This window comes from Arachis stenosperma, chromosome 1, assembly GCF_014773155.1.
Source record: "Arachis stenosperma cultivar V10309 chromosome 1, arast.V10309.gnm1.PFL2, whole genome shotgun sequence".
NCBI lineage: Eukaryota > Viridiplantae > Streptophyta > Magnoliopsida > Fabales > Fabaceae > Arachis > Arachis stenosperma.
The window spans coordinates 127,484,785-127,512,746 of NC_080377.1; the positions used below are offsets into that span (position 1 = coordinate 127,484,785).

The window sequence follows — 27,962 nt, forward strand, 5'->3', positions numbered from 1 at the left end:
ATATGATTTCTTTAGAGGCATATCTGTCTGATAAATAATTTTCTTAAGGAGGACTAATTTGTCCTAATTTAACACGTGACAATTAACGGCTGAGTCACTAACTTGACGTTATATTGTTTTGTTAGGTTGCGTTTGTTTACAAATCGTGTTTGACACAAAAGACATGAACAGAGATAATGTGTCTAGAGATATTGAATTAGTATATTTTGTATTCATCCTGACAGAAAAGACACGAAGACACTAACAATAGACACAACTTATTTTTCATTTTTTCTTTCATTATTCTTATTAATTTTTTATAATTATATTTTTTTATCATTATATTTTTATCTCAAATTTTTTGAATGAAAAAAATAAGAATAAATTAGATTTTCATAATTTGTTCTAATTTATTACCAAACAAAATACAAAAACACAAAATTTTGTTTCTTATATTCTGTCTTGTCCACAAAATTTTGTGTCTTTATCTCTTATGTTCTTATATTCTGTCTTATCTTATCCTATTCTCAAAAACAAACACAACCTTAGTGCTTATTCGGTCTTATCTTATCCTATTCTCAAAAACAAACACAACCTTAGTGCTTAACAGAAAGGTGTCAACTATATAATTAATTTTTGTTGAAGACCAAATCGTCCACTTAAACATTCTTTGGGAACCAATTTAGATAAATACTCCACCTAAATCTTCACTTTCTTTTTATAATATAAAAAATACAATTTTCATCTCTCATATTTTATTAATTATTTTAAGAGTTAAACTAACATTTGTCCAAAAATCATCAATTAAAAATTTTTTATTACAAAAATATAAAATTTAAGTTTCCAATAAATTTATTAAAATAATTTAAAAATTTCTGTTGATAATACTATACTCTTAACGTGAATGAATTTGACACCTAAATCCTTATATTATTCCCAACAATAGAAAATAACACACAAACTCTACACAGAGTGATCCATATTGATTGTTAATGACCAAAATTTATGTAACATACTAACATCCTTAACACGAGGAAATGGTCCATCTTAAAATAATAATAACAATGCTCGTAAACAGTGGCAACACAGAAGTTCCAAACTCTGGCTCTTTATTTCACAACAAAGGCCCTAGAAAGCAACACAATGCTCATAACAAAAGGAGATTGTATTTAGCCAAAGATTGCATGATACCCTACAATCTCACCTTCCTTGTTTACATTCTAGTATTCTAGTGAGAGCTACGCATAATTCCATGCAAGTAACCACCCGTCATTATAAGGGAGACTAAGGAAACAACACCTGCTGGAAAGATCTTCCCTGATTTCTTGAAACGAGAACCCATCACCCCCAAAAGTGCAGCTGATATGCCTACATATATATATCAAGAAAAGTAATCACAAAAATCAGACATGAGGGCAAAAGACACGAAACTTACACCAATTGCCTTGCAAGGTTGAGAAACTTGAATGTTTGATCTTCCCTGATTTCTTGAAACGAGAACCCATCACCCCAAAAGTGCAGCTGATATGCCTACATATATATATCAAGAAAAGTAATCACAAAAATCAGACATGAGGGCAAAAGACACGAAACTTACACCAATTGCCTTGCAAGGTTGAGAAACTTGAATGTTTAAATAAATATCAAATACATCAATATATATACATATTCTGGTTCCCAAATTTAGTCAGGGTTAGGCCATCAGGGAACTCCACACTAGTTCTATTGCTAAAGAGCCTTTACCGATAACAAACTTCAATATATCTTACACAGGAAACCATCAATCCATGCTACAATTATATATATTGGGAATGCATCGTAGTCACTTACAAGGAAGCTACGAATCCTCATTGAAATTATACACCAATAGCGATGCATCAGTCTCTTCAATTATGTGCCAAACATCATAGTCTCTTTTCTTTTTGTCTTTCTTTGTTAGGTTCAGTAAAATTCAGGGACTACCAAATGATACTTCTACTTCTTTAACCAACTACTCGTCGTAACTCTGCATTTAGATAATTCACCTCCAAAGGAGCTCCAGAGTTTAGACAGGAGTATGTTTTTTAGTCTAGAGTTGGTAGATATTAGAGAAACATCAACTACAACAATCTTTTCTCCACCCCCCCCCCCCCCCAAAAAAACAAAAAAAAAAAAAAAACACAAACACACACACGAAAAAAATAAGGTACTAGTGCACTCCTTGAAGACATGCATATATAACTGGCATATGAAATGAAGTGCAATGAAATGATACCACTCAATTGTAATGATGGAATGAAATAATAAAATTACCACTAAATTTTTTGGATACTAAAGCTCAACTAGAAAATGCACCCTATTATATTAACAACAGATAAGATAGCTGCTTCCTACGATGGACTTTAACCAATGTTGTACAACAGCCTAGTCAGAGTAAGATATCTTGATCCTTGACCAACAACAAATCAACTTACCAAGGCCCACAGATGATGCAAAAACAGGCCTCAGAGGTAGCTCAGTGTACACATAATACAGCAAAGCCGCAGACACGCCACCGGCCAAAAGCGACTTCTGGCTCCCACTCTTCAAATAGCCCATCAGACCACCCACTGCCAACAATGAACAATCACCAACAACAGCATTGTCAGAAGAATGCAGATACCACTGGGGAAAAAAAAGGTAACAGAACATAGTGCATAAACATGGTGCAAGGTGAAAAAGCCATAACAGGATTCTATGACTACAAAATTACTCGATACAATTCATCAAAATTAGCTGCTAGAGATGACACCCTGACTCTTACGTGATCCGAGTTAATTAATATTCAGAATTCCAACAAATCAAACACAAACAAGTTCAACGCTAGTGCTAGCTCATCTTCCTAGGGTTTTCCACACTCCAGGGTTTAGCAACAAACGAGTTTCTTCCCCTTTCTAGGGTCTTAACAGCAGCGATTCAAGCGGGTAAAATAAATTGAAAAAAAATTAAGTACCTCCTACGAGAGCAGCGTAACCAAGAGTGAATTTCTGAGACATCAAGAGAGCCATCCTCCTCTTATGTTCCGCGTCAGATCCTTCTTTGTCCTTGTTATCGTCGTTCCCACCGCCGCCGCCGCCACCACCACCACCACCACCGCGGTCTCCAAAACCGTTTCCGGCACTACCACCACCACCGGTATTGTCCAATTCTGGTTGACCTAGGTCAACGGAAGATGCTTTCGAATCGGAAGAGACAACGGCAGCGTACACGTGAGAGCTAGTGTTGGAATGAGTTAAGCTTTGACGCAAGTAACTGAATGCAGGAGTGTGAAACAGCGAAACGGTGGTGGTTGTTGGAAGAGTGTGGAAGGTTCTAGAAGAAGTGGTGGCAGTTGTGGGCCGAAGAGAGAAAGAAGGACTCGTCGATACACCAAACACAGCTTCTGCCATCATGATTGTAATCGCGGAGGTTCTTGATCTGTGTTTTTTATTTCATTTTTGTTGGTAATATTGTTTCATTCGGGGGGTTTAGTGTTAATTAAACTTGGATTTTTCTGGTGATTTGTGTTCCCGAGTCCCACGTGGAGTCCACCGAAGCTTAGCCCAAGAACGAGGCCCAATCTTCCTTGGTCCCCACTTTCTCATGTATAAAAAAATAACCATAAAAACAGAACTCGCCCTGACCAAAAGTAAAAAAAATACAGAACTCACAAGTCACAAGTAACAATATTGTTGGAGATATCATATTTGCATGAAATATCATTAAATATATACTTTTTTATGTTATAGAAAATTAATTGAAAGCATTTTTAACTTATTAATAATTTAAGTACTAACAATATAAGATATACATTAGAGTAAAATATTATTTTAATTTCTAATATTTTGATTAAATTTTAATTTTATTTTTAATATTTAAAGTGTCTTATTTTTATTTTAAATATTTTATTTTGTTCGATCATAATCCTATGATAAAAATAAATTTCTTTATAAAATATTCTTTTTTTATTATAATTTTCTTTTATATTACGATAAAAATTATAATTACAGAGGTTATAATAGTTATTGAAGTGATTTGAGAACAAAAATGATAGAATAATAATGAAAAATAACTGGAAAATATTTTTTAAAAATATTTTTAAAAAATTAATCAAAAGAATAGAATAAAATAAAATATTTTAAATATTAAAAATAAAATTAAAATTTAATCTAAATATCTGGACTACAATAGTTTACTTTACTCTGTACAGTAAGAGGAGATATTAACTATAGCTTATAGATTACAGAAAAATATAGTTACTCATAAAGATATAAGAATAAACAAACACTCACCTAAACCTATAATATTAATGTAAAAACATTAATTAATCAAACCAAAAGTACTAACTTATTATCGGAACATCTAAAAACTTGTCCAATGAGCAGCCCACTTGCACATTTGAAAGTTACCTTAGCTTAGACCATCCTTGAAATCAATATATACGAGGGCGGGTAGTGGGGGTACTAAAACAATTAAAAAGAAGTTAGATCAGAGCGGGGTATCAGGCTCCTCAAGTTGATCAATTTCCTCCATGACGAGTGGGTGAGCATCAGCAGCTGGATTATACTGTTGGATAACAACAACAGACGCGGTGGTAGAGAATTCCGAAGAAGCCAAGAAGCTTCCAACAGGGCCAAGTTGAGCAGAGTCACTGTTGTAAACCAAGGGTGCAACGGATGGCATTCTACCAACCAAAATAAGGCTGGACCTACTCATCTCCCTCAAAGCAGCCTCAATGTCGTTTCGGCTATCCACTAGTCTCTCCTCATACTTGATTGACTTCCCCAAGAACTCATTCCACAACTCCTCGTCTAACTGTTTTTCGTTTTCATCAATCTCTGTAACCACTTTCTGTTGCTTGTCTACTGACACAGCCACAAGCTTCGCCCCGAAGGCCAGGCTCTTCCCCGGTGCTGTAACAAACTTAACAACCGTCAGCGAGATACCCGGGTGCTGTGCCATCCTCATACCATAAGAAAGTGCTTCTCTACAATCACGTCCACCGAAGAACAACACAACTACGTTGTATGACACGTCAGATGCTTGAACCTGGCTTGCGCCGCCTAGTCCACGGTCAACCAAGATCCCTACAGAGCAAGGAGCATGGCTCAAAACAAGCTCGTTCATGTGACGGAACGAGCTTCCCAGAGACTCCATGGATCCATCAACGAGTTGGTGCTTGTGGAATGGAAGGACAATCATTGCAGCACGCTTTTGGTGAGCGCTAGTGCAGATATCTTCATGGATGTTAGCGAGATCAGAGATAGCAGTCATGGGACGAACGTTAACCTTGTTGAGTTTTCCGTAAGCCTGGAAAGCAATGATCATGTGATCGTTGTTGGCGTTGGCGTCGTCGGGTTTGTTGTTCCAGAAAGGAAGGCCGTTCCTGCGTGCCTTGTGGGCCATAGTGATGGCAGAGGAGCGCTCTGAGAGCTCCATAAGGTGCATGGCGTAAATGCAAAGCTTCCCAAACTTCTTGGTTCCACGGGAAGATTCGATGAGGTTGAGCAAGGTTGGGATGCTGCGTGTGCTGTGGAAACATGCCAGCATCCTCAGCTCTGTGTCGAGATCCTTGCGCTGGATTGTTTTGTGTTTGTATGGTGCTCCTCTCCGAGCTGGCTTGTACACTGCCATCACTATTGGGGTCGTGATGAAGGTGGTGAAAAGTGCCATCAGAACACAAATTGCAAATGCTTGGTCGTTCAGCACCTGCATTACAAATTGGCTTTTTGTAAAATGCAGCTTTTGTTTATTAGTATTGGATTAAGAGAAATGCTAATGTTCATCGGAATTTATTATTTTTGGTTAATAATTTAGCCATCAATTCAATTCTTTTAGTTTAGTAATCTAACAACATATTTTATGGCATACTTTTAAACATTAATAACTAACTGATAATAAAAAATAATAAATTCTGATAATTCTCTAGCATTCTTCTAGGATTAACAAAGTTACATACCTTGCGATCCTTTCCAATGTTGAGAACAATGAGCTCTACCAAACCCTTAGTGTTCATGAGAAAGCCAAGTGCCAATGATTCTCTAAAAGGCACCTTACATGAGAGTGACACCACAACAGTGCCAACAATCTTTCCAAAGCAAGCATTGAAAATAACAAGTGCAAGCAATGCCCAAGAAGTGCCTCCACTAATAGTAGCCACATTTGTCTTCAACCCACTAGACACAAAATATAGTGGCAAGAAAATCCCACTGACCAAGTCTTCAATCTTCTCAATCAAAACCCCAGCAAAAGGACCATCTTTTGGGACAATTATACCAACCACAAATGCACCAAACAGAGCATGGATACCAATTGTATCGGTCAGAAAACTACAAGCCAAAACCAACGTCAACGTGAAGCATATGTAGGTCTCTTTAACCGGCTCCCCAGACAGCGAATGCTTCGCCATTATCACCAGCAAAGGCCTTATGCCATACACAGCAAAGAGTATAAAACCGGCACCACAAAGCAGAACCCAAAGAGAGATTATCGGAGAAGTGTTGTCACCGGAGACAGCTATTGCAAGAGCTAAGAGTATCCATGCTGCAACATCATTCACTGCAGCAGCAGACATGGCAATGCTTCCAACATCAGTGGTTAGAAGCTTGAGCTCGGCGAGGATTCGAGCCAAGACAGGGAAGGCAGTGATAGATAGAGCCACGCCCATGAAAACAATGAAGGCAAGTGGCTGAACACCTTGTGAGATGGTTGCTCTGAGAACAAAAGAGGTTCCAACGCCGAGAAGGAACGGGAAAGTGATGCCGCACACGGCAATGGCTAAGGCCTTTGGCCCAGTACGCTTAATGGAGCGGACATCAAGCTCAAGACCAACGAGAAACAAGAAGAACAAGAGACCTACATTGGCTATGGTGTCCAGAACTGTTAAGCTCTTCTTTGGAAAGATTGTGTTTAGGAACTTCTGGTTTCGTCCAAATGCAGATGGTCCTAGCAGTAATCCTCCCTGGATCATAATATTCAATGAAAACTCATTTGCACCATTTTTTTCCCTTTTTTTTATGATATAAAAAATAAAAAGATGTGTAAATATTATGTAAAATTTTTCTATAAAAACTGAGTATAATTTCAATAGCTTACAAGTTTTGAAGGGTTAATAGCATAATTAAAATCTGATTTGAATGGAGATCTTATCATGTGAGACAAGAAACAATATATTTAACAGGGAAAGAAAGTGACAACTGAGAAGTAACAAACTTTCTTTCAAACTGGGATCTAGTTTATCCCTACAAAAAATATGAAAAATACAAATAAACAAATAAAGAGAGTAATTAGAAAAGCTTACGATGATCTCTGCAATAACTCTAGGCTGTCTAAGGGGTTTGCAAAGGAATGCAAGGAATCTGGTGAAGCCAACAACGATACATATTTGAACAATTAGCAATGGAAGAGCATAGTCAAGAGGATTTTCATGGTGGAACGCCCCATTGGACGTGGCTTTCATTGGTGCTGGACATGCTGGTGGTGCTGCTGCTGTTACTGGATTCGGCGTAGCCATTCTTGTGTCTTGTTAATCACTCTCTCTCTCTCTCTCTCTCTCTCTCTCTCGCTCCTTCACAAGATATAGAGCAGCATTAAGATGATTCAAGAAACAATCTTTTATAAAAAGTACAATAATCACAACGATATAATGGAATCACAGTGCAACGTAACCACCCAGCTTATCGTCTAGGGTCAATGAATAAGAGATTGAATCGGGAAGTTACGGAGGGTACCGAAAATAAACAATATGGTACATATTATATGACAATGTTGACCTTTTGAAGGTTTTTTTCTTCTTCTGTATTTTCTTTTGCTATATATGGCTTGGTTCAACAGCTAGGATATACGATTGGGTTTGCAACTTCCGCTTTTCACCTTATTAATTTGGGAAATCAACTTTCATCATACAGCTAAGTCTATCAGACGACTCTAGGTTGTTGTAACTTTTCTTCTTTTATGCCAAGTTTTTTTTTTTTCTTTCATTTTTTTCCTTAAGTGGATAAAAATTGATTTGCAACTATTTTGGTTATTTATTTCTTAATTAGTTGGCTATTATAGGAGGATATGATAAAGAAGATGCGAATAAAGAATGAGCGATAAGAAGAAACGAACATAAGATACTCACAATGAAAACACAAAAAGATAGATAAGAATTTTTTTTTATTATATCTCTATAAAATTTGTTCTTAGTCACTTAAAAAATTCTTTTTACTAGATTTTTAAAGAACATATCCTTAGAAACTTAGAACAAAAAGTAAAAATTGAAGAAATTAGTTAACACATAATTATCTTAATTGGATCCTTCAATTTTTTTCATCAAACAAGCAAAACAAATCACTTATATCTCTTGATCATATAAAAAAATGTGCATAAAATAACTAGAAATTTTTATTCATCAAAATTTTATTAGAATAAGTCACAAAGAATGTTTAAATAGGTTCCTAACAAGTCAATTTATAAAATAAAATAAGATAACTTAATTAAATTTTCTACAAAAATAATATAATTTAATAATCAGATTTGATCTTATTAAGTTAGATTATATTAATTAAAATTTAAAATTTCAAAAAAAATATTAAGAAAATCAGAATTAAATCAAATCTTTTAACAAATTTTAATAACATAACAAAACATAGACCTCATAAATTCAAAAATAAATATTAATTTTATAACTCCCACTAAACTTAAAAAGTATTAATGAATTTTCTGCCGTCTTAATTAACTTAGTCCAATAGACCTTATCTTTACTCCTTTGATTAGCAATTAATGTATCTTTTCATATATAAGTGTCGCAAAGTTCTCAAAGCTATCTTTAAACTTTTTTTATGCATGATCTAATGATAGGACTCTTTGAAAATATAAAATTTTTATTTTTCCATTTTAGATTAGAATGCCTAAATTAGCTCCTCGGGATATAATGGACTATTTTTCTTGGTATTGTGATAAGAATGAAGAATGTGAATGTCTATTTTTAAGGAAATCACATTAAATAAAGGTTGAAAAATAAATACTTCATGCATGTATAAATAGGATATGATTTAAGGTCATATATACACGAACAATCAATAAAATTTTCTCTCTTTCTCATATATTGACACACTCTTTTCTTTCTTTATATTTCTTTATTTTATATTTATTATCTCTTCCTTATTTATTTATTTAGTTATTTCATAACACGTTATCAGTACGAGACTCTAACCAAATTTTAGAAGACTCCAGGTAACAAATTTTTATTATGTCGAAATTCTCTCATCTTGAATTTAATGCTCTTGATATATCTGGAAACAATTATTTATCATGGATACTTGATGTCAAAATTCATCTTGATTCAATGGATCTTGGAGATACCATTAAGGCCGAAAATAATGTATCCCAAAAGGATAAAACCAAAGTCATGATTTTTCTTCGGCGTCATCTTGACGCATGATTGAAAAATGAATATCTCACATTAAAAGATCCTCTAGATCTATGGAAAAAGAAAGGTACAATAATCAAAAGACAGTGATACTTCCTCAAGCCCAATATGTTAGAAAAAAAATTTTCGACCTTCCATGCCTCAAATGTGCTCATGCAGCAGCAATATCGAGAAAAAGTATTTAAAAAATATTCTGAGTCAATTTCTTGCCTTCTTGTTGCTGAGCAACAATGAATTACTTCTAAGGAATCATGAAGTGCGCCAAGCTGACGCCGCCCTATTTCCTGAAGTATATGCGACAAATCATTACCCCAGAAGAGGTAAATGACAAGATTTTAGTAACAAGAAAAATTATAGAAGGAAAATGAATTATGTTCACAAAGGATCTCACCAGAAATGGGATAAAGAAAAAAACAATGGGAAAAATAAATAAATTGAGGATAAATATTTTTCTTGTGGTGGAAAGGGTTATTGATCGTGTACCTGTCGTACACTAAGGCACCTAGACGATCTTTATTAAACATCTTTGAAAAAAACGACAAAGAAAAGGAAACAAATTTAGTTTCAAATGATGTTGAAAATTTCACCACTCATTATAATGTATTTGATTTCTTTGAGGATCTTGAAGGAAATATTGGCCATTTGATCAATGATGGAATAGTTTAATATGTGTATTTGTTAAGTATTCATGTGAATAAATAATGTAAGAAACTTCTTGTTAAGTTTTGTGCGTTTGAATTTCAAAATTACTTAGTGTGCTAATAATAATAAAAATTTTAGTATATACTATACTTTTTAAAAAAATATTTCCACTCAAGAAAATAATTTTACTGAGCAAGCATTTTTACTCATTCTATTATTATTTGTCTTTGAAGATAATGGCAAAGACATATAATGAAGATGTTTGCTTTGCGGATAGTGCAAGTTCACACACCATTCTCAAAAGTAATATATATTTTGCTCATCTTGTGCCAAAAGAAGAATATGTTAATACTATTATTGGCTCGGACAATGTGATAGAAGGCTCCAGAAGAGCTATAATTTTATTTCCTAGAAGAACAAAATTTGTAATAAATAATACACTATTATCTACCAAGTCTCTGAAAAACTTATTGAGTTTCAAAAATATTCACCGAAATGGATATCATATTAAAATAATGAATGAGAAAAATTATGAGTATTTATATATCACAAATTATGATTCAAATAAAAAGATTATATTAGAAAAGTTACCCTCACTTTCATCTGGGTTGTATTATACTAGAATTAGTGCAATTGAATCACATGCCATTGTAAACCAGAAGTTTACTAGCCCAAATGAATTCATAACTTGGCACAACTGATTAGGTCATCTGAAAACAACCATGATGAGGAGAATTATTGAAAACTCCTATGGACATTCACTAAAGAATCAGAAGATTCTTAAATCTAGTGAATTTTGTTGTGCTACATGTTATCAAGAGAAGTTAATTTTAAGACCATCACCAGTAAAGATTGGATTTGAGTCCGCTGAATTCATAAAAAGGATTCAGGGCGATATATGTGGACCTATTCATCCACCATGTGGATCTTTTAGATATTTTATGGTCTTAATAGACGCATTTTCGAAATGGTCACATGTGTGCTTATTATCTTCTTACAACCTGGCATTTGCGAGATTACTTGATCAAATTATTCGATTAAAAGCACAATTTCCAGAAAATCCAATCAAAACAATTCGTCTTGATAATACTGGTAAATTTACTTCCCAAGCTTTTGATGCTTATTGTATGGCTAGTGGAATAAGTGTTGAACATCCAGTAGCTTATGTTCACACACAAAATGGATTAGTAGAATCACTTATTAAACGCCTCCAATTAATTGCTAAACCCTTACTTATGAGAACAAATCTCCCAACCTCGATTTGGGGGCATGCTATCTTACATGCCGCAGCACTTATTCGTTTGAGGCCAACGAGTTACCATCAGTTCTCTCCTATGCAATTAGCTTTTAGCCAATAGCCAAGTATTTTCCATTTAAGAATATTTGGGTGTGCGATATATGTTCCCATTGTACCACCATATTATACCAAAATGGGATCTCAAAGAAAATTGGAGATATATGTTGGATATGATTCTCCCTTTATAGTGAGAAATCACGAGATACAAACTGGAGATGTATTTAAAACTCGGTTTGCGGATTGTCATTTTGATGAATCAAAATTTCCAATATTAGGGGGAGAGAATAAACTTTCTGAAAAAGGAACTTATTTGGAAAGCATCATCTTTGATGCATTTAGATCCTCGATCAGGGCAATGTGAACTAGAAGTTCAAAAGATTATACATTTGCAAAGAATAGCAAATAAATTGCCTGATGCATTTTTCGATACAAAGAGGATAACCAAATCTTATATACCAACGAAAAATGCCCCAATTTAAATTGATGTCTCAGTAGGACAAGTAGCCACTGAAGCAAATTCACGCAAGAAGCGTGGCAGACCTGTCGATTCCAAAGACAAAAATTCTTAAAAAAGAAAAGAGGTAAATATGATCCCTGTTGAAAAAGACATAGTAGAGACACTTGCAGTTGTCCAAAATTCTGATATAGTTTTAACGCCAGAAGACGTTTAGGTACTTGAAAATTGTGAAAATAATAAGATCTCGATAAATTATGTCTTTACAGGTGAGAAATAGGACCGAAATAAGACAATTGTCAATGAAAAATTTGCATATAATGTGGCATTAAATATCATGCATGAAAGCAAGGATCTTGAGCCAAGATCAATCGAAGAATGTCGACAAAGGAATGATTGGCCAAAATGGAAAGAAGTCATGAAGGCTGAATTAAACTCACTTGCAAAACGTGAAGTCTTTGAACCTGTAGTCCGTACACCAGAAGATGTAAAACCTGTTGGATACCGATGGGTATTTGTGAGAAAATGAAATGAGAAAAATAAAGTTGTGCGGTGCAAAGCCCGACTTATGGCACAAGGTTTCTCACAAAGACCTGGTATAGATTATGAAGAAACGTATTCCCTTGTAGTGGATGCGATAACATTGTGTTATTTGGTCAGTTTATCCGCATATCATAAACTACATATGCATTTAATGGATGTGGTAACAGCCTACTAATATGACTCATTAGATCGTAATATATATATATATATGAAAATCCCTGAAGGACTGAAGATATCTAAACCATCCAATGAATATTCGCAGGGATTATACTCAGTTAAATTGCAAAGATCTTTATATGGTCTAAAGCAATCTGGACGAATGTCGTATAATCGTCTTACTGAGTATCTGACCAAAAACGGATATAAGAATGATGATATCTGCCCATGTGTTTTCATAAAGAAATCTGCATCTGGATTCATTATAATTACTGTGTACGTTGATGATTTAAATATCATTGGAACTCCTGAAGAGATTCCAACAATTATAAAAACTCTAAAAAAATAGTTTGAGATGAAAGATTTTGGAAAAACTAAATTCTGTCTCGACCTGCAGATCGAGCATACAACAAATGGGATCTTCATTTATCAAACAACATATACATAAAAGATCTTGAAGAGATTTTATATGGATAAGGTCACATCCATTAAGTACCCTAATAATCGTAAGATTTTTGGATGTGAATAAGGATTAATTCCGTCCTAAGGAAGAAAATGAAGATATCATAAAGAAATCTGCATCTGGATTCATTATAATTACTGTGTACGTTGATGATTTAAATATCATTGGAACTCCTGAAGAGATTCCAACAATTATAAAAACTCTAAAAAAATAGTTTGAGATGAAAGATTTTGGAAAAACTAAATTCTGTCTCGACCTGCAGATCGAGCACACAACAAATGGGATCTTCATTTATCAAACAACATATACATAAAAGATCTTGAAGAGATTTTATATGGATAAGGTCACATCCATTAAGTACCCTAATAATCGTAAGATTTTTGGATGTGAATAAGGATTAATTCCGTCCTAAGGAAGAAAATGAAGATATCATTGGTCCTGAAGTACCATATCTTAGTGCCATTGGACCACAAATGTATCTTGCTAATAATACACGTTCCGATATATCATTTACTATGAATTTACTAGTAAGGTATAGTTCCTCTCCAACCAGAAGATATTGGAATGGAATTAAACAAATCTTTCGATATCTTTGAGGAACGGTTAACATGGGATTGTATTATCCATATGAATCCAAGTCACAATTAGTTGGCTATGCAGATGCTGGATACTTGTCTGATCCACATAAAGGGAGATCTCAAACAGAATATCTGTTCACATATGGTGGTACAGCTATATCATGGAGGTCCACGAAACAGAAGATAGCAGCAACCTCCTCTAATCATGCTGAAATACTCGCGATACATGAAGCTAGTCGCGAGTGTTTTTGGCTCAAGAGTTTGATTCAATATATTATGTCATCATGTGGATTGATTGATCAGAAGATAGCTCCAACTGTCCTGTTTGAAGATAATACAGCATGGATTGCTCAATTTAAGGGCGGATATATCAAAGGCAATAGAACAAAGCATATTTCTCCCAAATTCTTCTTCACTCATGATCTTCAAAATCAACGGACAATTGATATCCAACAGATCCGCTCAAGTGATAATCTGACAGATTTATTTACAAAGTCATTCCCAAAATCCTCTTTTGAAAGATTGGTACATCAGATTGGGATACGCCGATTTCGAGATATTAAATGATGTCGATAAGAGGGGGAGATTGTACTCTTTTTTCTTTAGTCAGGTTTTTTCCTATTGGATTTTTCTTGACAAGGTTTTTAATGAGGCAGTCCCCATCACAAAGAATATTGTACTCTTTTTCTTTCACTAAAATTTTTTTCCATTGGATTTTTCTTTAATAAGGTTTTAATGAGTTATAATCCTAAATAATTATCCAAAGAGGAGTGTTGTAATAAGAATGAAGGATGTGAATGCCCATTTCCAAGAGAATCACATTAAATGAAAATTGAAAAATAAACACTTCATGCATGTATAAATAGGATATGATCTAAGATCATATATACACGAATAATCAATAAAAAATCATATATATAGGAACAATTAATAAAATTTTCTCTCTCTCTTATACTCACACACTCTTCTCTCTTTATATTTTTTTATTTTATATTTATTATCTCTTTTTTATTTATTTATTTAGTTATTTCACAACAATTAGTGATTTATTTGTCATTATATCTTTCCCTTTTCATAGCATCAGAGTCTTATCCAGCGGTGAAAATAGAAAGATGAGTCAATGTCATCACTTTTATCATTTTACAAAGCTTTTTGAGTTTTGATTCTAAATTATCTTTATTTATTTATTTATTTATTTTTGAAAGATCGATTATTTATTACTCCTTATATGTCAAAAAAATATCTGTATAATAGAAATAAAATTGATGTTTCAAAAAATAATATGCTTAGTTTATTTGTGGTGGTTAAATCAGCATTAATTATATATGGATATTTTATTATTTTTGACTATCATACACTTTTAAGCATTGTCATGATCTATTTATTTTGTAGATTTTGAATCAGGTCTACTTTATAATATAAATTTCACTTGAATGCAAATAAATAAGAATTAATTCATTCAACTTTATATTTAAACATTTGTTTTAGTTATTCATGGTATCCTTTAATTTGATAGGCCAAAAATTAATTTATGGTGGATCTAAATTTTGCATATCCAAGATAGGATTAAAATCCCCATTGATTTTATTAATTCATTCTTTATTATGTTTGAATTCTATTTACTATTTTATTTTCTATAATAACAAACTACGAGAATAGGAAATTACTTTCATAGCCAATCAATTATTTTCAAATTGTAACAATTTTATACACAAACTTATCATGTAGCGTATTCTGTTCAAACTTCAAAGAGAAGGAAATATAGGACACTCTCCAAAAATCGCGAGTCAGTTGTCAAACAAATAAAAGTAATGCATCTCTCTTAAAGGCCTTTCAACATTACATGCACGGCAAAACCAATGAAATCGCGAGTCAGTTGTCAAACAAATAAAAGTAATGCATCTCTCTTAAAGGCCTTTCAACATTACATGCACGGCAAAACCAATGCCAGAAACCTTGTCAGATAGCAATTTTCTATATAAACTATGATGAGGTTTCATCTGTTTATGTTTTGCTTCAGATACTGTTGAGTCCGAAGCAGATAGGGAACAACAAGGAAGCCTAATGGAAGCTTATGTGGCAATATTAGCAAAGATAACTTATCTTGTTGCCCTGCTTTTTCTGGTAATAGGGTTGTGCACCCCAATTGTTGTTGAGGCCAAACATGTGAGCATCAAGAACAGGCTGGGATCTGGGAAGAACATGACCCTGCATTGTAAATCCAAAGATACTGATCTGGGTGAGCATAGTATAGCATATGGGGATGAGTTTGGGTGGGACTTCCATGACGACGTTGTCGGAACCACACTCTTTTACTGTGATTTGGAGTGGGAGAGAGTTCAGGAGTACCATTTTGATGCCTATGACTTCCACAGGGACTTTGTCCGATGCGGCAGTGATGGATGTTCATGGCTGATATCTGCTGAAGGCATGTATGGTTCAAATAGTCAAACAGGGATCTGGGAATTCATGTACTATTGGCCAAACTGACATGATTCTTCTTCAGTAGTTCATTGTTGGATATCATATATTACAAGTATCCTATGACTGTAATGATGAATTAATAATACCATTCTCTTCTTGCATTTGCAGCTTTTATTTATTTATGGGTACAATGATTAATTGATTGATTATCACCCTTAACACCACCTTCTCCCAGCAATCCACCAAGCCGTCAACCACCACCAATACCCTTCATCTTTACCTTTGAATAGCTCCATCAGCACCTTCAGACCCACCATGGATGATGGACCCAACAAGGTCACCATTTTTTGCTCAGCCACCAACAAAAACAACATCAACCCCCCTCAACCATATTCGCAGTCATTGCGTAAACACCATTCCTTCTGTCATCATGTCCGTACCCATCCTCTTTGCCTCTTTATTCTGGTTCAAAGGATCACATAATCACAACCTGGTATACCAATGTTTTTTCGCCTTTAGTTTGAATTGTGTTCAACCAACGACTTCAAGTAATAGAGATTAATTGCATATATATAATGACAGCTTGGCCTTTAGGTTGAATTGCATTTCAACCAAACACTTCAACAAATAGATGATTGATAGGTTAAACAGGACAGTGGATAATAACAAATAACTAGAAGAATTGGAAAAATGCTTCTTTTCTTTTTTGCCCTTTTTTTTACGAATGTTAAAAATAGGAAAGACCAATTGGGTACTCTACATTTTTGAACTCCAGGCCATGGTCACAAGTTGCACCAGCAAGAACTTGAACATGGGCCATTTTTGCGGTATCCACCATACTTGAAAGCTGTCGTTTGTGCTCCCTCTCTCTGTTGAGATTTTTGGATGATTTCATCCACCTATTTGTTTACTTCCTAATGTCATAAAGTTAGAATGGACCAAGACCATAACTCCACAAAAGTACATATGGAATATTGTGAATCAAATAAAAATTTGAAAGAACACATAGAACAAACCATGAAACTTAAGAGCAGATGTTTTTCTTACTTATCCAGTTCTTTGGAAATTAACTTTGCAACCCAACCAAATTCCCCCCCACTCATAAGCCTAGGAACAAGAACCAGCATCCATAGCACCATAATCAAACCATGGAGTCCACTCCCTAGTGAATTCATGCACTAGTAACAAATGAATAGGTGGCAGATGTTCTAGAAAAAAGGAAACTAGGGCAAGAGGGTTTGGTGTGTTAAGAAAGTTGAGAAGATTCACTCTCTGGAACTATACTCTGTAATTTGTGTGCCTTCTCACTCTACCTGCCATTGTATCTTGAATGATGTAACATCACTATAATGATTTTCTAGTTCACTTGATAATCCAAGAACAAGTTACTGTCATATGCACAATCTAATATCTTTAAGCTATAGAGCATAATACTTCATCTTAAATGCTATCTATATGATCTTTCTAAAAGTAAAACCACGCAATCCCAAAAAGAACAAGCATCAATAACTTTGGTGAATGTAATTGGAATGAAATGAACAAACCAAAAAAAGGCACGAAAATATCCATCTTTTGGTGAATGTAACTTACTGAATTGATATTAATTGCGGGCGACGAATTGCAGTTAAGTACAAGGCAATTTGGACATCTGGTATAGTCGTATAGACGTATAGTTCTTTACAAAACTATGTCCTATAAAAAAATGATGCTAATACCTATGAGATGAAACCTCCACATTCAACTTAATTCATATACAGCAATCCGGAGATCCTGTACCCTAAAACAATCCAATCATCCACCATAAACATCATCATCTTCTACCAGTAAATCTGTCGATCCTTCGGCGCCGCAATTCATCCAAGGGAAGTCCATCCAAATCCCTGTCCCATTGCATAGAAGCCAATCCACTTCCATCTCTTGTAGTAGCACACATCTCACAGACACTCAAATATCCTGAATTATCATAAGTGCAAGCCTGGCACCTCCAGAAACCCCCATTATCACCACTATTAACCCTCCTCCTCCGATTGCCGCCACCACCAACCGTCCCCCTCCCGGTGATCCTCCCACGCCGGGACCGAAACAACCCTCCCAAAAACCTAACCGGCCAATTCAAAGCAGAACCAACACTCCTCATCAAAACACTCAGAGGGTCGGATCCAAAGTAGTTTCCCCTCAACTTCATGTAAAGTATCCCGGCAAGTATTCCACCAAGGTGGCCCAAGAACGACGCTCCAGGAACGAACATCTGAATCAGAATTAGCTCCGCCCACGCGGCGTACCGCGAGGGCACAATAACGCCGTGGACGGAGGTGTATTCGTCGGAGCGGGAGTTGAGGACGACCTTCATGGCAAAGAGAACGCCGGAGAATCCAACCGCGTACTCGCGGTAGTAAGGTCTCTCGTAATCGAAGAAGAGAAGCAGCGATTTGGAGAGCATGAGCGTGATCCCCTGCGACAAAGCGAGCAAAGAAGCCACCATGGAAGCGAATTCGAAGCTTCCCATTGATGTCTCCAATTGGATCCCCTTCCAGAGAAGGGAGAGCATGTTGTAGACAAGATGAGGTTCTCCGATGTGGTAGAACGGCGATAAGAGGAAGCGCTTCAGGTCCTTGTGCTGCAAATAAGATGAAATTGAAGGGTCAAATGTGAATTATGAAAAGTGAAGAGTGAGAGGGGAATGGACTTACCCTGAGGATGAGGTGAGGGTTGAACCAGACTTGATCGATGGAGGGGAGGAGGGAGTGGAGGAAGGAGGGGCGGAGGTAGATGAGGGTGTTGGCGGCGATGAGGGCGGCGGTGACGGGGGGTTTTGAGTTGGAGCGGTAGTACTCGCTGAAGGCGTGGAGGGCCAGCAGTGGGATCATTCCCCGAGAAACGCTTCTTCCGATTCTCACTTCCATCGTTCTTTCTTTCTTTCTTTCTTTCTTGTGATTGGTGGTCGCGCTCAACTCTGAAAGCAGCGCGGTGATGCAATTGGTTAGGTGATGATTCCGTTACAGAGAAAGAGAGGAGAGGAATAAAATTATGTGGGGAGGGGACTTGCGGCGGAAGAAACGTTTCTAGAATTTCGTGTGCGCGAGCGTTCGGCAAAGAAAATTCCAGACGCTTCCCTTTGCCTAAGGCCTTTCTTCGACTAAACTGTTATTTTGGTGTTCAAAATTTATTCACCATTTTATCCTTTTATATTTGTTAATTTTGTACTCAGCATTATTATTGATCGAGGATTAAAAGTTCAAATTTAAAATTGATCATTCTTATCTCTCACGTGAAAAACGGTTTTAATTTGTTTTAATTTATTTAGCTAACTAACTAAAGTACCAATCAACTTGAATAATTTTTAAAAATTATTAAAAAAATGAAATTTTAAATTTTTAAAAATGAAATTTTAAACTTATAATCGTTTTTAAAAAAATTAATTTTTTAAAATAGAATTTTAAATTTTTAAGTTATAACGACTTCGTGAGCATGAAACCCTATCTCATTCTCTTTTATCATGTCACTCATATCTTGTCTTCAACTATCGCGCTGTCGTTGTATCCTTTACCGCAATTTTTTTTTGTGCCATGCGGCACCGACCTGCATTAAAATATCCTAAGTTTAAGAAAAATAAACATCTAAAGTTTAATAAAAAAACATCTCAACTTAATAATAGAAACATTCTAAATTTTACAAAAGAAATATTTCAAGTGTAACAAAAAACCTCCCAAAAGTTTACTAAAAGAAACATCTCAAATTAAAGAGAAAAAAAAATCCCTATTTTTACAAAAAACACATCGCAAGTGTACCAAAAAAACCATCAGAATCTTAGCAAAAAACATCTGAATCCCACAAAAAATATCTGCAAAAAATAGTAGTACGTTAAAAGAAACATTTGAATCCTCGCAAAAAAAAAACATCAGTTTATTATAAAAGACATCTGATCATCAATTACATGTTCCAACCAGAAAAAATATTTTCAAAAAAAATGAAAAAATGGTAACGGACACAAGCGGTTGCATTGCAATCGGTGACAAACAACAGTTATAATGCCGCTCATTCTGTGCAACAGGCAGGGAGGTGGTCACCGGCAGACATCCGTTCAAGGTCAATGTCAGGTCGGCGGCGCAGTGATGCTACCAAGAATGTTCCGTCGTGTGTGTTGTGGAAGTCAATTTCGGTGCTAGGTGCAGCGGTTCCTTCGTACAATGGAAGATTGATTGTCACGGTTGGGTGCAGTCGTGATGTCTCCCGGCGACAGAGTTAACCGGATAAGATAAAGTACGACATGGTTGGGAGTAGGAGAGGAAGGAGAGGTGCGGTTGTTTTTCTTTTTAGTTTGAGTAATAGTGAGAAATCAAATTAGAATTAGGTTTGGTAATGTTACGAGATTTTTTTTGTGTTATTGGACTTTTTGTTGCGGCCCATATTGTAGTCGATAAAATTCATTAGTACCCTAGTTGGTTTCCTATCCTTTTATAATAACTGCACTAACCACAAACCACATCCAAACACTTTCAACATTCACATCTCTCTCATTTATTCATTTCTTCTTCTAACTAATAGGAAAATTCGTCCCAAAAATATATTTCTATTTTTATTTTGGTCTTAAGAAAAATAAATTAGTCAAAATAGTTTTACAAAGATACCATAATTAGTTGTATTTGTTTTTCAATCATTTTCATAGATAAGGTTGTTAATGCTGATGTGGGTCGTTAAGTGACAACATAACCTACTCAAATAACAAGTCAATAATTCATTAATGTTATCAGATAAGTCCCATATACTAAAACTCTAATCTTAAATTAGTCCCATATACTAAAACTCTAATCTCAATCTTAACCATGAATAACTCTTTCTTTTCAAAGCACCAAGAAGTCAAGAACAATCAGACAATCATTGCATTGGGATTCTTCGACAAGATCAAAGGCAAGATTGCGCCAAACTAAAATATTTTTGTGATTTTACTGGACGACTGGAAAAAGAAAAGGAATGTCACCAAGGCCACTAACATTCGAGAAGATGGTGATTAGAGTTGGTTGAAATAAGTAGAACATGACTACCTAAGATGCTTTCTTAGTAACATTGGTTCGTGCATTGTAGGTCAATGAGGCTGTGAAGTCTTTAAAGGTTATGAAAGACGATGACTACTTCCAAGGTTCGAAATTTTTTATCAATACTTTTGATATTATCATCAAGCAAAACATTGTCGTTATGTAGGATGTCATGTTTGAGAATGGCTTGGTAGTGCCTAACTTAGTAATGCACAATGTTATCATTGGCTTAGTTTGTAATAACAATGAAACTGATCATAGTTTTTTCTTTGGATTAGATGGTGTTTCAGGGTGTTTTTCTTGACTCTCTCACTTAAAACATTATTGTTGAGTGCTTGGTGAGAAATAAAAAGGTTTGTAAGACTGAGAGGTTATTCAATGAGATGTTGAATAACAAGTGCTGGTAACAAAGCAAATTTATCTTTTTTCTAATTATAATGTCATCTCACTAGAAAGAAAGAGTTATTTATGGTTGAGATTGAGATTAGGATTCTAGTATTTGGAAATTGATTTGAGTTAGTTTAATAAACTTATTTGGTTAGTATCAACGAGTTATTAGTGAGGTGTGTCGCATTATCACTTCATGGCCCACATCAATAAACATTGATCATATTAGCTATAAAGATGACAGAAGGACTAATGCGACTAACTCGATTATCTTTAGGGAACTATATTGACTTTGAGGAAAACAACAATAATAATTTGATGATTATTAACATTATAATCTTGGGTTGAAAGTTTAAAAATTTTTTGTGATGTGTGTATTTTGTGCAAAAAACCAAAAACAGGCCCAATTACAAAAACCAACACTTACTCTCTTCTCTAATTCGTTACTATTGTGCCCTAAATTCCAACTAAATACTCACTTCTCTCTTCTAATTTTTACTCACATGAATAACCTTAAATCAAGGTTGAAAAGTTTTAAAAGTAAGTAAAAAAAGAGAAGCTCAGTTTAAGATTCCATCAAAATGAAAAAGGTAATCAACAAATTCAAGCAACAAAGAGAAAAGAGGAAGAAAAGTCGATGCTAGTGCCAAAAATAAAAATTAAATCAAAAGTTGAATTAGATGAATAGAATAGCATTTCCATCTTTGTCCTACCATTATAGCTTGTTGAAGCTGTTTTCCTGTTGCATGCACCATTCAGGTAAGATGAAGAAAATGAAGGTGGTATATCTCTATTGTAAATCAAAGGTAAAAAAAAAAAACAAAAATTTAGTTCCAAATAATGGATCAATGATTCAGATTGTTGAAACCAAAAGAAAAAGGAAGGAAGAAAAATAACTAGATAAGGATTCAAGCCGCTCTAATCACTGCTGCTATCCCATCTATTCTCTGTGTTTTTGCTATAAATTTTGGGGAAGAAGAACAAAATCAAATGTGTTCAACCAAACTCAAATTTTGGAAACTTTACTCTTATTTAAAAGAGCAAACGGCCAAAAAATTGAAGTAAAGAGAGTAAGCATATTGTTTGAGTCTTTATAGCTTTCGAGTTTAACCTTCTTCTCCTTCATGATTTTACATTGAATTTTCTATTTTTCAGTTTTTATCTTTCTTTGTTTTTTATCAATGGACAAAAGACATTAAGTGAGAAATCAATAAAAGCCATTGAGAGAAAAGGTAAAGAGAGTATTCATTGAAAAAAGTCATAAAATTATGAGTAAAACCCCTTCCCGGTCCCTAACCATTTACGAAATTGACCTGGCAGCCCCTTACCATTGGAAATACACAACGCGGTCCTTAACCATTCTTTCCGTGTGACCAAAAGGACCCTCTTACCGGTACTTCCGGTTAAGAAGGTCCTTTCGGTCACACAGAGAGAATGGATAAGGACCGTGTTGTTATTTTCTAATGGTGAGGGGATCGGGGAGGAATTTTACTTAAAATTGAAAAATAAATTAAAAAAACATTGTTTTATTATTAGTGGAATTAAATTCATCAACCTAATTTAATAGTAGGGTTACAACGTAGAGACTAAATATTCTTTTTAGATTTTTAGAAGTGATATTGTTTCATCCAATGTTTGTGATATGAGAATAATTTAATTTAATTTTACGTATTTTAATTTTGTTTATTTAGTTACTAATTTGAATTTTATGTCAGAGAATTTAGAGTTTTCTTTCTTTATTTAGTTACTAATTTAGTGATATTTAGTTTCTTTATTTTAGGTCACTAATTCTGCTGGTATGTTGTGAACGTAAAGATTTTCCCTCAAATTTTTAAAGCATGGCTGTATCTCTGGCTATGGCCACACTTTAAAATTGTGGCCATGTCTCGCATCGCCACGCTTTAAAAGCGTGGCCATATCTCTCTCTATCGCCACACTTCAAAAGCGTGGCCATATCTCCCATATGGCCACGCTTTAAACAGCCACGCTTTAAAGGGTGGTCATTTGTAAAAAGCGTGGCAAAAGAACAAGCGTGGCGATAGGTCACCAAAAGCATGGTGATAGAGCAACCGCCATGCTTGCAAACGCTACCCTTTCAAAAGCGTCGCAATAGCTCAAAAAGCGTGGCGAAAAGCTATCGCCACACTTTTTTTCAGCTTTTCGCCACGCTTTAAAAGCGTGGCAATAAAGCTGTTTTCTTGTAGTGTTTAGTCCCTAACCATCTAGAAAAGGGCTTGGCGTCCCCTGACCATTAGAAAATAACAACACGGTCCTTATCCATTCTCTCGTGTGACCGAAAGGACCCTCTTGTCGGTTTTCAGGTAAAAAGTAACCGGAAGTACCGGTAAGAGGGTCCTTTTAGTCACACGGAGAGAATGGTTAAGGACCGCGTTGTGTATTTCCAATGGTGAGGGGGCGCCAGGTCAATTTCGTAAATGGTTAAGGACCGGAGAGGGGTTTTACTCTAAAATTATTTCAATCTCTTTTGTATATATTTCTTTTGTATTCATGATTCTGAGAGGATTTCGTTGAAAATTTAGGGAGTAAACCTAACCTAATCAAGCTTGGGTAGAAGTTTGGTTTATCTCATATAGGATTGGATAGAATCATAGAGAATTGGTGATCGTAATTTTTATGAAATATATTGAAAATTCTACTACAATTGTGGTGGAGACTGGATGTAGGTCAGATTGTACATGGTAGTTGAGCCAAGATATATGGCTGTATCATTTTTTCTCTTCTCTGTTCTGTTTCTGTTTTACATTCGATATAAGACAAAATAAAATTGTCTCTTGTTTAATCTATTTCACGGAAGTCATAGTAATTCAGAGTATCCAAAAGTAATAAATTTGCTCTATTCCTAATCAATCATAAAGAAATAAAATAAAATTATCTCTTGTATTATCGACTTAGCAGATTCAATAGCAGATTCAATAGCAGCTCAATTGTAAATCCAGTTTAAAATTAAAATATACAAATTTAAAAGAACTCATAGATTCAACCTCTTTTTTAGATTATTAATAATCTTCAGACTATTTTAACTGATTTATTTTTTCAAAAATGAAATAAAAATTAGTGTATCATTTAAAGATAAATTTAACAATTAAATCTTTTTTTTACTATCATCTCATATACAAATACATAAAATGAGGGGAGATGGGCAAAACAAAAAACAAAAATTTGCATTATGCCATTATATATGAGAAAATATTAAAAAAAGGTTTTAACAAAGAAACATGAAATTCAGTTGACATGTGGTGGAGTAAATATAAAATTATGTAAATTAAAAATTTATTCTTTTTAATAAATTATATTGTTATAATTTATATAAGAGTAATATTAGAAAACTAACACTATAATAATTCAATTAATATTATATCATGTTGATAAATAAATGCGATATAAAATCTACTAAAGACAAATTTTTGTTAAGTTTGTATTTTGGATTTTTTTTAGGGACAAGTATGATTTTGGTTCCAACGTAAAGGCTAAAAATTTATTTCATCACAGGCCTTTTTTTCGCTATAAAATAGTCTCAAATGTTTCAATTTGTTTTAAAATCGTCCTTTTTACCAATTTTTTTATTACCAAATTATCTTTCATTAAAAAATTATAAAATAAAATAAATATAAAATAAATTGAAAATAAAAAGAAGAAAGAAAGGGATACGAGAAGGGGGGTGGGGAGAGAAAGAAAGGGGGGCGAGAACAGGGGGGAAGGAGGGGGGAGAGGAGGGGGACCACCGCACCACACCACCACCACCTTCTTCTTCTTCTTCTTCTTCTTCTTCTTCTTCTTCTTCTTCTTCTTCTTCCACCGCACCACCACACCACCAATTCTTCTTCTTCTTCTTCTTTCTTCTTCTTCTTATGTGAACTGGATTTGTTTGTGAAATTTCTGGATTTTTTTGTGAAATTTGTTGTGGAATGTTGTTGCTGAAATTTGTTGCGAAATATTGTTGTGAATTTCTATTGATGATGATGATGATGATGACCATGATGATAATGTGGTGGTGGTGGTGAGTTCTGGTGGTAGTGGTGGTTCTATTCTAGTGGTGGTGGTTCTGTTCTGATGATGATGATGATGATGATGATGATGATGATGATGATGATGATGATGATGATGATGATGGTGGTGGGTTCTGATGGTGGTGGTGGTTCTGTTCTGGTGGTGGTGGGTTCTGATGGTGGTGGTGGTTCTGTTCTAGTGGTGGTTTAGGGTTGATTTTGGGATGAATGAAGAAGGGTATTTTTGTCCGAAGGACGATTTTAAAATAAACTGAAATCTTGGAGACCATTTTGGAGTGAAAAAAAGGTTGGGGACGAAATAAATTTTCAGCCTCTACGTTAAGGACCAAAATCATACTTATCCATTTTTTTATTAAAATTTCGAATGTTATTATTCTTAAGAGGTTTTTTTCTCTCGTATTAGTATTGAATTTTATATTGATAGTGCAATACTAGCTTTTTAAACTTTCTCTTTATTAATATTATTGATTATTGATTTAAATTCTCTTTTAAGAAATAATTAAAGGACGATCTAGCCAATATAAGAGAAGGTATATGTTTGAGACATCAATAATAACTAATGTTCTAAAAATCGGATCGGATTGGTCGGTCAAATCGATCAAATCGGTTGAACTAGAAATTGTTAGTTTATACGGTTTGATTTATAAAAAAAATCGTTAATTGAAAAATCGTTGTTGAACCGCTAAATCGATTGAAAACCGATCGGTCAGACCGAATCGATAGCCGTCCAATTTTCTTTAAAAAAAAGGAAAATTCTTACCCTAAACGAAGTCATTTGAAGTTCTTTAAAAATAATGAAAATCAACGAAAAAAGAAACGAAGCCCTCTTCTCACTATTATTATCTCAAATCCAACAAAAAATTGACAAAACAGAAACAAAAAGAACGCATAGTGCAGCTGAGGCTTGGCACAGATGGAGGATTTCTACGCCTCTCATCAAGCTGCACCCGAGTTCAAATCCCAGCTGAGGCTGGATGTTGCAAAAATCCATAGTACCCATGTAGTGTGTGTGAGTGTGTTGTGTGGGTGTGTGAAACATGGGGTTAATGCCTAGGATTGGGGGCTGTCCAATCCATTTGACCAAAAAAAAAAAGAGCAATTTAGAACAGAAGGTGACAATAGATGAAAAAAGAGCAATGAGATACATTTATTTTGAAGAAAATTTATTAAGCCAAGTCTCTGGTGGCTATGTCTATGGTAACTAGTGATGGCTAGAGCTACACTTTTAACTTAAAAGTGTAGCTCTTCACAAAGAAAAGCGTCACCTAATGGAAAAAAAGTAAATTAGAAGATTTAAGAGAAGAAATAATTAAGTTATCAAAATTAATAGATCAAAAATTAATGATTTTAACTAATGTTAACTGTAATGACACCGAATTCTTAAAATAAATACAAAATGATTTTTCTCAAAATCTTTATTTTACTATAAGTTTTATTGAAGGATTTCAAAAACCTGAAAAAACTTATGTTTCACACGAAATTTCTAAAAAATGTTATCATGGAAATGATTCCCCACATCTATATCATACTTTTAACCCACAATTAAATTCTATAGTAGATATGCTTGAAGAAATATTAACATCCATAAAATTTCAAATAAGTAAGGAAAAAGAGAATCCCAAGGAAGAAAAATTTCAAAACATAATTAACATAACAGATTTAAAAGTAAAACCACCACTAAAATTATGAATATTGAAGAAAAATTAGAAGAAGCTACAATGCTTTTTAAACAATTAAAAATGGCTCAAGAAAATAATATTATGGAACAGGAATTTCAAATAGAAGAGGAATTAGTAAATTCTGAAAATATAGAAAATGAAGAACATATCTTAGACTATTCAAGTGACGAAGAACCAGCAATTCCAATACAAGTTAAAAATGAAGCTGGAACATCTAAGGATAATCAATCTCAATTTAAATGGGAAACAGGTTTTGATAATTATGCTTTTAAAAAAGGGTTTATAAATAAAGATTCAAAATATACAAAAATACCATCAAAATACGTCCCTAAAATCCAGGAAATGGAAGGAGAAAGAATGCTTGACTTAGACTGTAAAAAGAATGAAAAAGAAATTTTTGAAAATTGGTTGAATTCCTTTTTATTAGAAGCTTTTACTAATCCAAAGCTTAGTGAATTGTCTGGAAGAGATATTTGGAACTACATAGGGTTTCATACTAAAGGAACTATAAGAGATTATATGACATCAATAGAAAACCAAATAATAGAAGAATTAGCAACAAAAGCAACAACTTATGATAAGATATTATATATAATGATGATTCTATATAAAGAATTTTTGGAAAAAATATATAGATCATAAACAAGAAGTCTATAATAAAGAATATCAAGAAGCAAAAAATCATTTAGCTAATATTCAGATATATGATCTATGTAATGTGGAATCTTATATATGCGAATATAGAATACATTATTACAAATTAAAAGAAGAAGATAAAAATTATTATCTTAGTATGTATATAACAAAACTTCCATATCCTGCTAATGAATTTATAATGGGAAGATTTATAAGAGAGATAAATAGAGGGACAATTGAAAATAATTTTGGTG

At 34.2% G+C, this 27,962-nt stretch overlaps 4 protein-coding genes across 6 annotated transcripts; 1 reads left to right on the top strand and 3 right to left on the bottom strand.

The window, feature by feature from the left end:
* Positions 1-929: 929 nt before the first annotated feature.
* LOC130968338 (protein FATTY ACID EXPORT 2, chloroplastic-like) lies at positions 930-3,448 on the bottom strand. Of its 2 annotated transcripts, none has more exons than XM_057893582.1 (3): positions 2,951-3,445; positions 2,433-2,567; positions 930-1,347 (listed from the first exon to the last, which is right to left on the bottom strand). In XM_057893582.1, exons 1-3 carry the CDS (start codon positions 3,387-3,389, stop codon positions 1,208-1,210), a joined length of 714 nt encoding a protein of 237 aa, XP_057749565.1. In that variant the 5' UTR covers positions 3,390-3,445; the 3' UTR covers positions 930-1,207. The 2 variants fall into 2 exon arrangements, with proteins under 2 accessions (XP_057749565.1, XP_057749643.1); XM_057893660.1 differs by lacking the exon at positions 930-1,347 and adding an exon at positions 1,452-1,509 and having other exon boundaries at positions 2,951-3,448.
* A 1,016-nt stretch (positions 3,449-4,464) lies between these two features.
* Positions 4,465-7,489, bottom strand: LOC130934467 (cation/H(+) antiporter 19). The gene is made up of 3 exons (XM_057864036.1): positions 7,277-7,489; positions 5,936-6,937; positions 4,465-5,685 (listed from the first exon to the last, which is right to left on the bottom strand). Exons 1-3 carry the CDS (start codon positions 7,487-7,489, stop codon positions 4,465-4,467), a joined length of 2,436 nt encoding a protein of 811 aa, XP_057720019.1.
* Positions 7,490-15,444: 7,955 nt separating this feature from the next.
* LOC130946950 (self-incompatibility protein S1-like) lies at positions 15,445-16,100 on the top strand. The gene has a single exon (XM_057875861.1). The coding sequence runs from the start codon at positions 15,586-15,588 to the stop codon at positions 16,009-16,011; it is 426 nt and encodes a 141-aa protein (XP_057731844.1). The 5' UTR covers positions 15,445-15,585; the 3' UTR covers positions 16,012-16,100.
* A 412-nt stretch (positions 16,101-16,512) lies between these two features.
* LOC130946940 (rhomboid-like protein 14, mitochondrial) lies at positions 16,513-19,085 on the bottom strand. 2 transcript variants are annotated; one of them, XR_009072397.1, is made up of 3 exons: positions 18,636-19,085; positions 17,536-18,562; positions 16,513-16,859 (listed from the first exon to the last, which is right to left on the bottom strand). XR_009072397.1 is itself a non-coding variant. In XM_057875847.1 (2 exons), exons 1-2 carry the CDS (start codon positions 18,846-18,848, stop codon positions 17,756-17,758), a joined length of 1,020 nt encoding a protein of 339 aa, XP_057731830.1. In that variant the 5' UTR covers positions 18,849-19,085; the 3' UTR covers positions 17,481-17,755. The 2 variants fall into 2 exon arrangements, 1 of the variants encoding a protein (XP_057731830.1); XM_057875847.1 differs by lacking the exon at positions 16,513-16,859 and having other exon boundaries at positions 17,481-18,562.
* Positions 19,086-27,962: the final 8,877 nt, after the last annotated feature.